The sequence below is a fragment of the Theropithecus gelada genome, chromosome 4 (genome assembly GCF_003255815.1).
Source record: "Theropithecus gelada isolate Dixy chromosome 4, Tgel_1.0, whole genome shotgun sequence".
NCBI lineage: Eukaryota > Metazoa > Chordata > Mammalia > Primates > Cercopithecidae > Theropithecus > Theropithecus gelada.
In genome coordinates, this window is record NC_037671.1 from 157,057,308 (window position 1) to 157,070,961 (window position 13,654).

Consider the following 13,654-nt stretch of genomic DNA (forward strand, 5'->3'; position numbering starts at 1 on the left):
CAGTCTAGAAGATTTCCTGCTCTTCACTTCTCAGCAGATATTTCTTGAATACCTGCCAACCACATGGAATTATTCCTGGTACCTCTAGAAGATTTGGCAGCATTGACACAGTCATCAACTTGCAAATGTTCCTTCATACTCTAATAAGATACTAATTATCCACCACTGCTGTTACTCTTCCTCCTCCTCCCTCTGCAACTATAGCTTGAGGGCATTTCACTGCTTATTAGTAACCTTGGAGAATGGAGACAAAAGGGAAGGGGTATCTATTTACATAACTGGAAAGACGCTGGAGAATTTTTCAGAATAAAAAGGGGGTCCATTTTGTTACTGTTAATTCTAATAAAAGATTTTGGAGAAGAATACTTCTCTTGGCTTAAATACAAGTCTAGAATTACCTAGGACTTTCATTTACTAATGAAATGAACTAACATTGCTTTGACGCCCTGTGACCACACACAACTGTTAAATTTTAAACTCTGTGTGTGCAGTTATTCATGTTGCTTAGAAATAGAGCAGCTGGTTCCGGTTGACAAAAGGTGTGTAGGAATGGGAGAGGGTTATGAGGATGAAAGAAAGACTCCTAGTTCAGAAAAATTTTAAACACACCTCTACCCTCAGTTCAACAATTGTTGTCTCAGTCTATAAATTATTATTATTATTTGGGGGACAGAGTCTTGCTCTGTTGCCCAGGCTGGAGTGCAGTGGTGCAATCACAGCTCACTACAGCCTCAAACTCCTGGCTTCAAGTGATCCTCCTGCCTCAACTTCCCGAGTAGCTGGGATTGTAAGTGTGAGTCACTGTGCCCAGCCTTCACTATATAAATTAGTGAAAATACTTACCCATTAAGCTTATCCTAGAAGAGTTTCCATGTCAGGAAAACCCAGCTTATTTTCCTATCTTAAAAAATAATCTTAAATGTGCAAGCACATGCTAGCCCTTGCTTAAAACATCAGATGGTCACTCTGAATGGCTGTGTATGGGAATCTTGCTTTGTATCCCCATGTCCTATGCCTGGAATTTTCCAGGCTTCTGCAGGTTGAGTTGCCTGATTCCCACCAAAGAACCTAACCACATAAGGTCAGTAGTTACTGTACTTGCCCCACATCAGAATCAAAGGAGAAACTTGAAAAATATATTAATGCCAGTGTCCACCTCCCAAGAATTGTGCTTTGACTGGTGGGGGACGGAGTTGCCTGGGCACTGGAATTATTAAAACACCTCCAAGTGATTCTAATGTGCAGATGAGCTTGAAATTTTGACATAGGAATAAAAAGTATCTTTCTCAGTTCTCACTTCTCTTAACTCTGACTGCTCATGACTGGACTGCAGTCTGCCATAGCATGAACTCATCTTGGCCCTATCCAAAAGGATCTGGGTCTACCAAGTACCAGGAGGCCTAGTGTCTACCTGGTTACATCTATCATGAGTTTCCTTTTATAAGTGAGATTTCAATGTATAAACTTCATAGGGAAAAAAAGGCAGAAATTTAGTTTTTCCTAAGAAACTTGAGATTTCAAAGTTTTAGTTTAAAAATTGCATGAAAGATGGAAATCTTCCCCAGATATACATTTTTTGTTGATCTACCTTCTCAAAGGCCTTTAGCTCTTTAATATTATTGAAGATGAGAAAGAATACAGAACATAAGAGAAATACATCCATGCCTAGTACTAAGAAAGAAACTTCTATAAAATCACCAAGTCTCTAGATCAAAGCTTGAGCTTACTCTAGCTGAGCTTACTAAACATCTGTGTAACAATCCCACAGAAATAGAAAAGAGAGCTCATGCAGTTCAGACACATTTGAAAAAACATTAATTATATTTTCCTCAGGTAGGTAGTTTCCTGTATTCAAGGTCTACTGAGTTCTTTGATGCCCATGCCAGATAATCTTCTTCATAGTACATAATGCTTTGAATTGTACACACTATGGTTAACGTCGAAACACAATCTTCAAAACTTGGGACACTTGTTTTCTTTCATGTTTTGAGTATCGGCACCCTAATCTCAAATAGCCACACAGACACACTGCTTATCACGTCACTCCATTTTAATTATCTGCACAGTTTTAATTATCTGCACAGCACTTAGCACTTTCTGATGTTTCTCTTGCTTATTTATTTGTTGACTGCTGCCACCCCACCCCCCACCACAATACGGGCTCCTTGATACCAATGGTTTTATCTCATTCAATATCATGTCCCCAGCATCTAGAAGTGTTCAATAAATATTCAGTAAATGAACATTCCAACATTCTGAGTATCTTCCTGAAACAGTCATATGACAGCCACAGATGATTTCTATGCTGTGTGACATGGAGCCCCAGGCTTATACACCTACGAAATGAGAGTAATAAGATATTGACCTCACAGGACTATCATGAGAATTGCATGAGGACACACTGTAAGGACTTATCACAAGGTATGGCATATGATGAATGAAAAATCATAAACATCATGTTATGGAAATGTGTAAGTGTGCCATTTATAGTGGAATAAAAGCAGTAAGAGAAATGCCATGATTTCATTTTATGAATTTGTTTAAAATGTATCTGATTATACATGTTCTTTCACTATTTAGGAGGAAAATTAACATACGTTTTTATGTAAGTTACAGTTTGCTTTCAGGAGAAGAAGACCACCAAATTGGGCTTCAGAGGAATAAATCCAGGCTGCTGATCTGTATGGCCCTAGTAAGCCATTTAACAGTTACCTAAGGTTTGGTTTTCTCACCTGAAACATTGAAGGGAGAGGCAAGGAACAGTAGGAGGTTTGAGGGCAATCAACCAAAGTATGAGCTCTTAAGAGGCAACGAGTAACTACACAAAACATCAATATTTAGCTCATAAAAGCAGGAATGGTGTCAAGATTTTCTCACAATGTTTGGCTAAATTAGATGAATAAGACAGACCTTCATAATAAATTAAATCTGATCCATACATTACTCGTATGATATTCAGATATATAATCCCTAGCTTACAGTTAATAAAAATTATCCATTTGAAATTATTTTTGCAGACATTTTTGCGTGTATGCTATATGGTGTCCTTATGGACAGCTTTTTTCCCTACTGAAATTTAACAAGTTAAAAAGAAATAGATTTAGAAGAAGCTTCCTGGAGAAATGTTTTTCCTGTTTAAAAGTTATTTACCAGTTATTTTTTTTAAGTTACAATAAAAAGCATTGTGAGTCATCCATATGCAGTTTTTTAAATTACATATGGATCAAATACTTCCAGAAACATGACAATGTGTAATAAATTCATCCCTTTCACCAGTAACTTTATTTTAACAGGGCTCTATTACAAATGAAAAATCAATAAACCACCATTCAGTTTCTTTGAAGTAGACTCTTGCCTCTCCTTCCAACACTCCAGAAATATGCCATCGGTTGCCTAAAGCCTTGAACTTTGTTTGTCAATTCAGGTGCATTGTTTCCTTGGCGGTTAGGTCTGCCTGTTTCCTCGGGCTAATTATGAAATCATCTGCTCTGCCAGTGAGAAGCATACAGCTGAAGAGCATCATCCTGTGTTCCGGCATTACTCTGGAGCATGTGTCCTTATTACTAATGCACAAAGCATGATGCTTGGAGAGGTCCCTTCGTTGTCTGGAAATCGGGGGGCATACTCCGAAGACTTATAAATATCTCTTAACAAAGCACCAGCTGAGCTGTGTCAGGGTTGCACACTCTCTTCATCTGTCCCTTACAGCCTTTCAATTTGCTTTCCAAACATTTCTTTGTTGCTGTTGGCTGGGGTGTGCTTAAAAGAAGCACATCGTTAACCACAAAGAATGCTGGCTGTTTTCTGTGATTTCAAATCAGTTCCAAGCACTTCCTCAGCAAGTGGCCCAGCAGCAATTACCCTGCTGCTGAAGACACTTCGCATCACAGAAGGCCTCAGTTTTTGAGACAAGGAAGCAAGGCTGTAAGAAGTGATAACATATGTTTCAGTCTCCATTCACCGGCAATTTATACCCCCATAAGAAGGGTGAATCAATTTTTGTGCAAATTCAACAGGCATATTCAACAACGTAGCTCTCTTCTCTAATTCACACAAACTCAGCATTCATCAGCTGCATTACTTGCCTCAAATGGGCACTCACAGTTGCTAAATGATTCGGGTGGGGGTAGAGTTGCTCTGTGTCAAAAAGGGGCAAACAACAAGGAAAGGACATGAATGCTTCAGGGCAATGAGAGTTGAGCTGATTCACTAAGACAGAATAGTGAGGTTTTGAAAAGCCAGTGCAAAAGGAGATGGCTTCCCACCTCACCCCGGCACTTCCGTGAAAGACGGCGTAGAAACTGACCTTGGCAGCATTCAAGGAAAATGTTTCCACAAGCATGAGCTGCTCCAGAACAACTTATCCAATAGATTATGCTGAGATAGGCTTCACTTTACAACCACATTTCTCTCTCGCTTTCCCATTTTGATCATACCTGTTAATATCCTCTTTGCAGAAATATCCCCAGAAGGAGTCAGAAAGATTAAAATGGGCAGTGCAGATTTCCATATGCCAGGTCCCTGGATATAGTTTTAAAGGGCCTGTGGCCTTAAGTAAAATCTGATTTCTTAACTCCACAAGTCTGCAGGTAAATGTCACCCTGCCCTCTGGAGGTAGTCTCATTGGATCTAACCCCAAATTAGTGATTGCCAACTACTGAAAAATATATGGTTGCTGAATTTCGAAAGTCTTCTTCTAGGGTGGAAAGGGTATGGAATAGTAGGACAGTTGAAAAATTACCAGCTGCTTCCAACTCCTTGCGAGCGGAGTGTATGTTTGTGTGTGTGTGTGTGTGTGTGTGTGTGTGTGTGTGTCAGAGAGAGAAGGGGGTGGGAAAGGAAAGGAGAATAAGTAAAGATTGCTCCCAATTTCAGTAGTGCCAAGATAGAATGGATGCCTGTAGACAGGTACTCAAAAGTGGTAGTAGGGAAGCTTCAAGATGGCTGACTAAATGCATCTGGTACTCACCTTTTCCAGGGAGATGAGCTAAAATAGCAATTAGATAATCACATTTTAAATAGATCATCTGAGACAGAATACTGGAATTCAACAGAGAAGTGATGGGAAGCACTGAAAGCAAGGAATAAGAAGGAAGCAAGGAAGCCAGCTTGGCTGGGATCAGCTGGGAACCTGGAGAGGCTCCTTAATGTGAGGAAAGGGTAAGTGAGAGACACCAAGTGGTCCACATTCCTGCCACAGAATTCTACAATGCTAGCCATAGGAGAGCCCCTGGACTCTCATGGGCCCTAAGACTCACAGAGAACTGCCTGGAGATCACACGACAGCATTGCTCTAGAGAGGGAGCTCATGCTGAGTCCTACAAACCCCCAAGTCCTAAGCAGCTGCAGCACAGTGCCATTATGAAAGCCCTGCCCCAGACACAATGTGTCCTGCCTGGGGGCCCAAGAGACCCTGCACCTCCATATCCCTGGTGCCCAACTGACACTCATCACTCACAGACACCACTGTTGGGCTGAGGCAGGAACCACTGGAAGTGACCTTGCCACCCCAACAAAAAGGCAGCTGTACATTTTCATGTGCCATCTGCAAGACTGAGGACAAGCTCGCCCAGTTCATCATGGACATCACCAAACCAGCACTGACCACGTGGGTTCCAGAAAGTTGTCCCACCACAGCTACTGCCATTGCCACAGCATACCTGCTACCCAGGAGTATGATAACGTGCCCACCCTCCTGACCCACCCTGATATTCCCAACACCTAGAGAGGCTAATGCTCAACCCACTGCTGCCACCACTGAGGCCCAAAGACTGGCCCACCTAATGTCCTAGTTCCCAGCAAAACTTCACCACAACTTCCACTAATAATCACACCCTAAACCACTGAGGAAATCACAGACACCACTGACACTGTTTACAGCTGGAAAAATTACACAGAGACTATACAACCATCCACACCTAGAGTCAAGGCCAAAGTGCCCTACCCAGCCAATGCCACAGATAAATCTTCAAAAAATGTCATCCCCTATGAAAGCAAATTCAAAAATTGGAGCGACCGTTACATCAGATGCACAAATGATAAATGTAAGGACGCAAGAAACATGAAAAAATAAGGAAATATGATATCTCCAAAGGCACACTATAATTATCCAGCAACAGATTCTCATCAAAAAGAAATTTAAGAAATACCCCCCAAGAAAGAATTCAAAATATTGATTTTAAAGAAGCTCAGTGAGATACAACAGAATACTGAAAAATAATGCAAAGAAACCAGAAAAACAATTCAGTAAATAAATGAGAAATTTACCAAAGAGGTAGATGTCATAAAAAAAAAGAGCCAACAAATTCTACAATGGAAGAATTCATTGAATTAAATACAAAATACATTCTAAAGCTTCAACAATAGATTAGATGAAGCAAAAGAAAGAATCTCAGAACTTGAAGACAGGTATTTTGAAATAACTCAGACAAAAACAAATAAAAATGATAAAAAAAGAATGAGCAAAGACTATATGACATCATAAAGTGACCAAATATTTGAATTTAGGATCTGAGAAGGTGAAGAGAAAATGAAGGAGTTAGAAAACCTATTTAACAAAACAATAGATAAAAACTTTCCAAGTCTTGCAGAAAACTTTAGACATCCAGACACAAGAGGCTCAAAGGTCTCCAAATACATACAATTCAAAAAGTTCTTCTTCTCAGCACATTATAGTCAAAATATCAGAAGTCAAAAACACAGAGAAAACTCAAAAAAGCAAGAGAAAAGCATCAAGTCACTTATAAAGCTACCCCTATCAGACTAGACTAATAGCAGAAACCTTATAGACTAGGAAAGAAAGGGCCGATATATTCAAGATGTTGAAAAGAAAAAAAAAAACTGCCAACCAAGTATACCATACCCAAAAAAGTTATTCTTCATAAAATGAAAGAGAAATGAAGTCTTTCCCAGACAAGCAAAAGCTGAGGGAGTTTATCACCACTAGACCAGATCTACAAGAAATGCCAAGGGAGTCCTACACCCAAAAGTGAAAGAACAATATCTAATATCATTAAAACACATGAAATATAAAAACTACTAGAGCAAACATACAAAGAAGGAAAAGACTAGAATGTTACCACTACAGAAAAGCCACAAAACCACAATAACGAAAAATAAGAGAGTAAGAAAGGAACAGAAGATACACAAAACAACTAGAAATCAATTAATAAAATATGAGGAAGAAGCGCTCACATATCAATAATAACCCAGAATGTAAACAAATTAAAACTTTCACTTAAAAATACAGACTGGCTGAAGGCATTAAAAAACATGACCTGACTATACACTGCTTTCCATACTCATCTCACCTGTAAAGCCCCATACTAACTGAAATTAAAGGATGGAAAAAGAACTTCCATGCAAACAAAAATCAAAAGTGAGCAAGAGTGGCTACACTCATATCAGGTAAAACATACCTTAATTAAAAAACACTAAAAAGTGACAAACAAAGTCATCATGTAAAGATAAAGGGATCAACTCAGCAAGAGCTGCATGTATATTTAGAAATACAATTCTAAATATATATGCACTCAACACCAAAACATCCAGATCTATAAAGCAATTATTACTAGATCTAAAGGGAGTGATAGACTCCAATACAGTAATAGTTAGGAACTTTAACAGCCCACTCTCAGCATTAGACAGGTCATCTAAACAGAAAATTAACAAAGAAACATTGGATTTACATTGCACATTAGACTAAATGGACCTAACAGACATTTACAGAACATTTGATCCAACAGCTACAGAATATACATTCCTCTCATCAGCACATGCAACATTCCTTAGGACAGCCCATATGTTAGGACACAAAACAAGTCTCAATAAATTTTAAAAAATCAAAATCATACCAAGTATCTTCTCAGACCACAATGAAATAAAACTGGAAACAAATAACAAGAGGAACTTTGGAAACTGCGCAAATACATGAAAATTAAACAACATACTACTGAATGACCATTCGGTCAAGAAAGAAATTAAAGAGGAAATCAAAAAAATTCTTAAAACAAATAAAATGGAAACATAATATATCAAAACCTATAGGGTGCAGTAAAAGCAGTGCTGAGGAAAGTTTATAGTAACAAACACCCACATCAAAAAGTAGACAGATTTCAAATAAACAATCTAATAATTCACCTAAAAAAACTAGAATAACAAGAAAAACCACAACCAAAATTAGTAGGAGAAAATAAATAATAAAGATCTGAGCAAAACTAAACAAAACAGAGACAAAAAAATACAAAGGATCAATAAAATGATGAAAATTAGTTTTTTGAAAAGATTAACAAACTTGATAACTTGCTAGAACAACCAAGAAAAAAAGAAAGAATAGTCAAATAAAATCAAAAATGAAAAAATAGACAGGTATAAGTGATACCAAAGAAATGCAACAGATTATCAGGGACTATTATAAACAACTATACACTCACAAACTAGAAAACCTAGAGGAAACAGATAAATTCCTTGACTCATACAACCTACCAAGACTGAATCAAGAAGAACTAAAACACCTGAATAGACCAATGATGAGTAATGAGATATCAGTAATAAAAAGTCTCTCCCAACATAGAAAGTACAAGACTTGGGGCTTCACTGCTGATTTCCCATGTAACTGTCTTCCAACGTGATGTTCAGATAGAGTCTACATTCCCTCTTGAATCTAGTGGGCTTGTGACCACAGTGAAAGACTAAGTCATAAAAGGCTATACAGTTTCCACCTGGCCTCTTGGTTCCCTCTTGGGACCTGCCACTATGCTGTGACGAAGTCAAGCAGCCACACAGAGAGGCTATGATCCTACCACAGCACCAGGCAAGGTCCCTGCCCAGAGCCAACATCAACTGCCAGCCATAACTTCAAGGAAACAAGGCTTCATATTCTTCCAACCACCCACCTTGGAGTTGTCCCCACCAAATTTCGGACTTGTGAGCAAAAGAAATTTGTCATTGTGTTTAAGCTACTCTGTATGGAGATGGTGGTTACACAAGAATAGACAGCCAAAACAATGCGCAAGGCCCCCAATACTGTACCCATTTCCTGGCACAGAATAGAACTGGCCTAAAAAGAAATGGGACTTGCCTCTCTGCCTTTCATGAATTTTCATTACTTGGGTTGATTCTTTATTAACATTAGACTTTCTCTCCGAGTCCCAGATTAGGCTGTCTATGAGATATAACCCAGCTGAAATTGTGTGTGAGTGTGTGTGCACGCACACTATATGATGGTTGAATTGCTGCCAGTATTTAGTAATTAGAAGATTTTTATATAAACACACACACACAGAGAGAGAGAGAGAGAGAGAGAGAGAGAGAGTAGAGAGAATCTAAATTTTTGTCTTCTCTCAAAAAAAAGAACAAACAGAAGATCTGGCAATACTGGATTTACATTCCCTTTTAACAGTAATTCGCTCACAAAACCCCCGGTTCCCTTGGTGCCATCTCCTCTCAGTTGCATTACATCCTGCCTGTTCCATTCAAGCTCTCATCACTCTTTTCTTTTTCACATTTTTTAATTTGTATCAATGTATGGGTTACAAGTACAGATTCTTTACACACGGAGATTGCATAGTGGTGAAGTCAGGGCTTTTAGTGTATCCATAACCCAAATAACATACATTGTACCAAATAGTAATTTATATTCCTCCACACCTTCCCACTCCTTCACGCTTTTGAGTATTGTCTATCATTCCACACTCCACATCCTTGTGTACACATTATTTATCTCCCACTTATAAGCAAGAACATGCATCTAGTTTGTTCCACTTAAGATAATGGCTCCCAGTCACTCTTAGATTTATTTCCTTATGTCTATAGACATTTGGGCTTGTGACCTCTATTAAGACAATGATTCTCTACCTGATCGATAAAAATTTACACTTACATAGTTCTCAAGGAGTTAACACCCTTTTGAAAAGAAGAGTTTAATATACTTAGAAAATAAAAGTCAGAATAATTTTTAAAAACTAAAGTTTTAGTTTAAAATTAAATTTAAAAGGATAAAATAAAATATATGCAAAAAAGCCACATGATGAGGTGACTAGGATAGCAACTTACGTTATTATCATACACCCTGGTGTAATTGTCCAACTCTTAGTGGCTGCTGTGCATATATTGATGCCCCAGAAGCCAGTGTTTTTTGTGTCATTTTTCTATATAAATGTTGTTCTCACCAGGAGCAAAATTGCATAAAACATAAAGTCTACAGTAGAATCAAATATGCTACATTTAAGAATCCTATTTATGGCCAGGCACGGTGGCTCACGCCTGTAATCCCAGCACTTTGCGAGGCCGAGGCGGGTGGATCACCTGAGGTCAAGAGCTTGAGACCAGCCTGGCCAACATGGTGAAACCCCGTCTCTACTAAAATACAAAAATTAGCCTGGTGTGGTGGCGGGCGCCTGTAATCCCAGCTACTTGGGTGGCTGAGGCATGAGAATTCCTTGAACCTGGGAGGTGGAGGTTTCAGTGAGCCGAGATCGCACCACTGCACTCCAGACCGGGTGTGCGACAGAGCGAGACTCTGTCTCAAAAAAAAAAAAACAAAACAAAACAAAAGAGAATCCTATTCACTTTTTGGTATAGTTGCTGAAAATACCCTTCTCACACTAGTGTGTGAAGAATCTTAAATAGTTTCTAGAGAGGAGATTGAATTTCGAGCATTGGAGAATGGAATCATTCTGCCTGAATAATAAAACTGAAATTGATACATTCATTTCATTTATAGTATTTGGTGTATTTCATCTTATTAAACAGATTTTAAGTAAACTGTCTTTCCATTCAATCGAATAGCATAATTTTAATGCATTTTATATGTCCTAAAATGAGTAGAATGTTTAGGGAAATGGAATGGTAAAATATGTCAGCCAAATAAGAAAATGATCATCCTTTACGTGTAAAAATAATGTTATTTCCTTAGTAATAAAAATGGAGGTGAAATCCTATTTATTGCTCATTAAATGTATTGAGAATGCAGCCGGTCATAATTTATCTCATAGTGATGTGTATTCACTAATTACTTTAAGAAAATATCTATGTTTGAAAATCAGTCTAAAGAGTACTTAACTAAGTCCTATGCAATCTTTATGAAGAACCACCAACAGGGTGAAAACACTGAGTTTAACCAAGTTTATCTTTGTGGTGGGCCTATTATGGCACGTAGAATCAGAATTCTACTCGCGGCCTTTCATTTGACATACAGTTGGGTGGGCTTTCTAGAAATGCTACTCTTTGGGGGAAAATAATACGGAGTTAACATTCAAAGTGTGTCCCATTTTATAATATTAGTATAGTAAGAGTTACGCTCCCTTTTGTAGAATATGCAAGGAGAGTTAAGGGGCATACTATACTCCTCGCCCTAAACAAACGGTCAAAATTTCTTTTTTAAGAAAACGTTAAATAGGTATTTATATAAGGTATTGTCTACTTTATATCACAGGAGAGTCAGTCATTCCCCTAGTGAGGCCTGCGTTTGTGGTCAAATACTTGGTTCATAAAATTAATGTCTGAGATGCTGCAGGAGGAGAATATTTATACATCAGTGACTTCAGCAGAATGCAATCCTCATAAAACTTTATTTTATTGGAGTTGTAAAGTTACTTATTTGGGGGAAGAAACGATTAATTTATGAAAAAATAGACAATAGAGTGGTTTTGAACTTTTTATTTTTGTCACTTTATTTCCTGCCAGAGTTAACAGCTCAGTGCCAGAATCAGGGTTCAAATTTGATGGCATATCTCAGTCGAAAAGGTGTGGAAAACTAACTGAGAACTTGGGAAAAAAATCACTAAGAAGTGCACTCTAAATCCACCGAGAACACTGATTTAAATACTATCACAAAGCCTTAATGCAATGCCAGAACAATTCGGAGTTTTCATCTGGATCAAGAGACTTTTAGCAAAGGCCAATATGTTCGGATGAATTTTTACGAGTAAAAAAGCATGTACATTCACCGTCATCCAAACACTGGTCACGATCAAACAAGGATGTCCAGGAAACCTAACCACCTAATCATTCTGGTCATCTCACAATCTCCTTCTTCCTTTTTTTTTTTTTTTTTTTCCTATTTAGTAAGGCACCCATGAACAGGCAAGGTGGTTACTTAGACTCCTTCAAAGCAATCAGCAGCGGTCAAATTGACTTTGTTGGTTATTAAAGTAAGCCAAAGTTTTGCCACTTCATAGGATATTTTGCCTGGGGACCTTCGATTTCGGTCTCTAAATGTGGCTTCCTGAACGCTCTCGGAATAGCAAAGTCCCTAAGCGATTCTTAGGGACCCTTCATTCTTCTGGAGAATGGCGTAGCTGACATAGCTGACATCAGCCCCGCGCCTGGGGGCTCCAAAATAGCCACGATTTGTAAAGTTCTGAGATTTCTACTCCTAGACAGCAAGTCCGCGAAGTGCTAAAGCGCTCTGTCCCCTCCCTCCTCTGAGAGCTGTCCCGTTAGGTTCCCGAAGCCAAAGCCTAGGTCCTTCTCCCTTCCCATCAGGGATGAAGGGGGGTGTGTTGCAGGTGTGTAGGCTGGGGGGCGGGGGGCTCTATTAAGTGGGGCGCTGGGGACAGGAAAGTGTTCAAAGAAGGAAACCTGCCTGGGGTCACCCGGGCTCGGCTTCCCTACCGCGCGCCTTTTGGGGTCCGGGAGCGCAGGCGCTGCCCGCGGAGGTGAGAGTGAGCGTGTCTAGGGGCGCGGGGCTGCGCCGGGTGAGAGGGAGCTGCGGGTCCCGGGGACGCCCCGCACCTGCGCCCTCGCTGGGGTCCGGACCGGACCGGGCTCGGCCGGGGGAGCTCCGGGAGGAGACGCGCTTACCTGGAGGTAGGGCCGCCCGTGGGCCACCCCGCCCACGACGATGTCGGCGGACGCCATGGCCCCGGTGGGCGAGAAACCGAAGCCCACGTAGCCTGCAGTGCGCACCTGGAGGCGGAAGGCGATCTGGCTGCCCCTCTGGCTCCAGTCCAGCCAGTACTTGCCCTCCGAGTCCAGGAGGGTCCGGTGCGGGTAGGTCCGGCCCGAGACCCCCGCCGCCACCCGGGGGAGCAACCCCCACAGCAGGAGCAGCGGCCAGCAACACATCCTCGGGCGCCTGCTGCCAGCTGGTACCGGCCTCCAGCCGCTGGGGAGTGAGGAGCAGAACGAGGAGCGGCGGCGGCGAGCGGGAGCCCAGGGACCGCCCCTCGGGCCGGTCGCGCGCCCGCCCGGGAGGGGCAGGACCCGCTCTCCCCGCCCCGGGCGGCCTGCAGGGCGCGCCCCGTCCCGTCCCGTCGGGTCCCCGCCCTGTCAACTCTCACCCTGCCTGGCCGTCCGGCCCTTCCAGCGGATCCACCTGCCTCCCCCAACCCCTGACTTGGTCCCCGAAGTCGGGGTTCGGTGGGAAGGAAAGCGAGGGGCTTACCGGAAAGAAAGGGAGGAGGAGGCAGACGCCGACAGAGGAGAAAAGGGGGCCAGACGCAGAAGGAAAAGGAGGAGGGCGAGAGAATCCTAGAGCGGGAAGAGCGTGGGCTCTGCGGGACGTGGGCGAGAGGTTCCCGGGGAAAGAATGGACATTGACGACAGAGAGCAAGTTTAGCCTGGAGAGGAGGAATGGAGTGAGCAAAGTGGGTAGTCTGGGGTGCGATGGACACAAAGCCCCGTCCAGGGTAACCTTCACGTTTCTGTATCC

At 41.2% G+C, this 13,654-nt stretch overlaps 1 protein-coding gene across 1 annotated transcript in view; it reads right to left on the bottom strand.

Moving 5' to 3' along the window:
- Positions 1–13,178, bottom strand: part of MOXD1 (monooxygenase DBH like 1) — a 108,072-nt gene extending 94,894 nt beyond the window's left edge. The window contains exon 1 of the mRNA XM_025384125.1: positions 12,805–13,178. Within this exon, the coding sequence (XP_025239910.1) occupies positions 12,805–13,068 (264 nt within the window). The 5' untranslated portion in view covers positions 13,069–13,178. The remainder of the gene's footprint in view (positions 1–12,804) is intronic.
- Between the last annotated feature and the right edge of the window lie 476 nt (positions 13,179–13,654).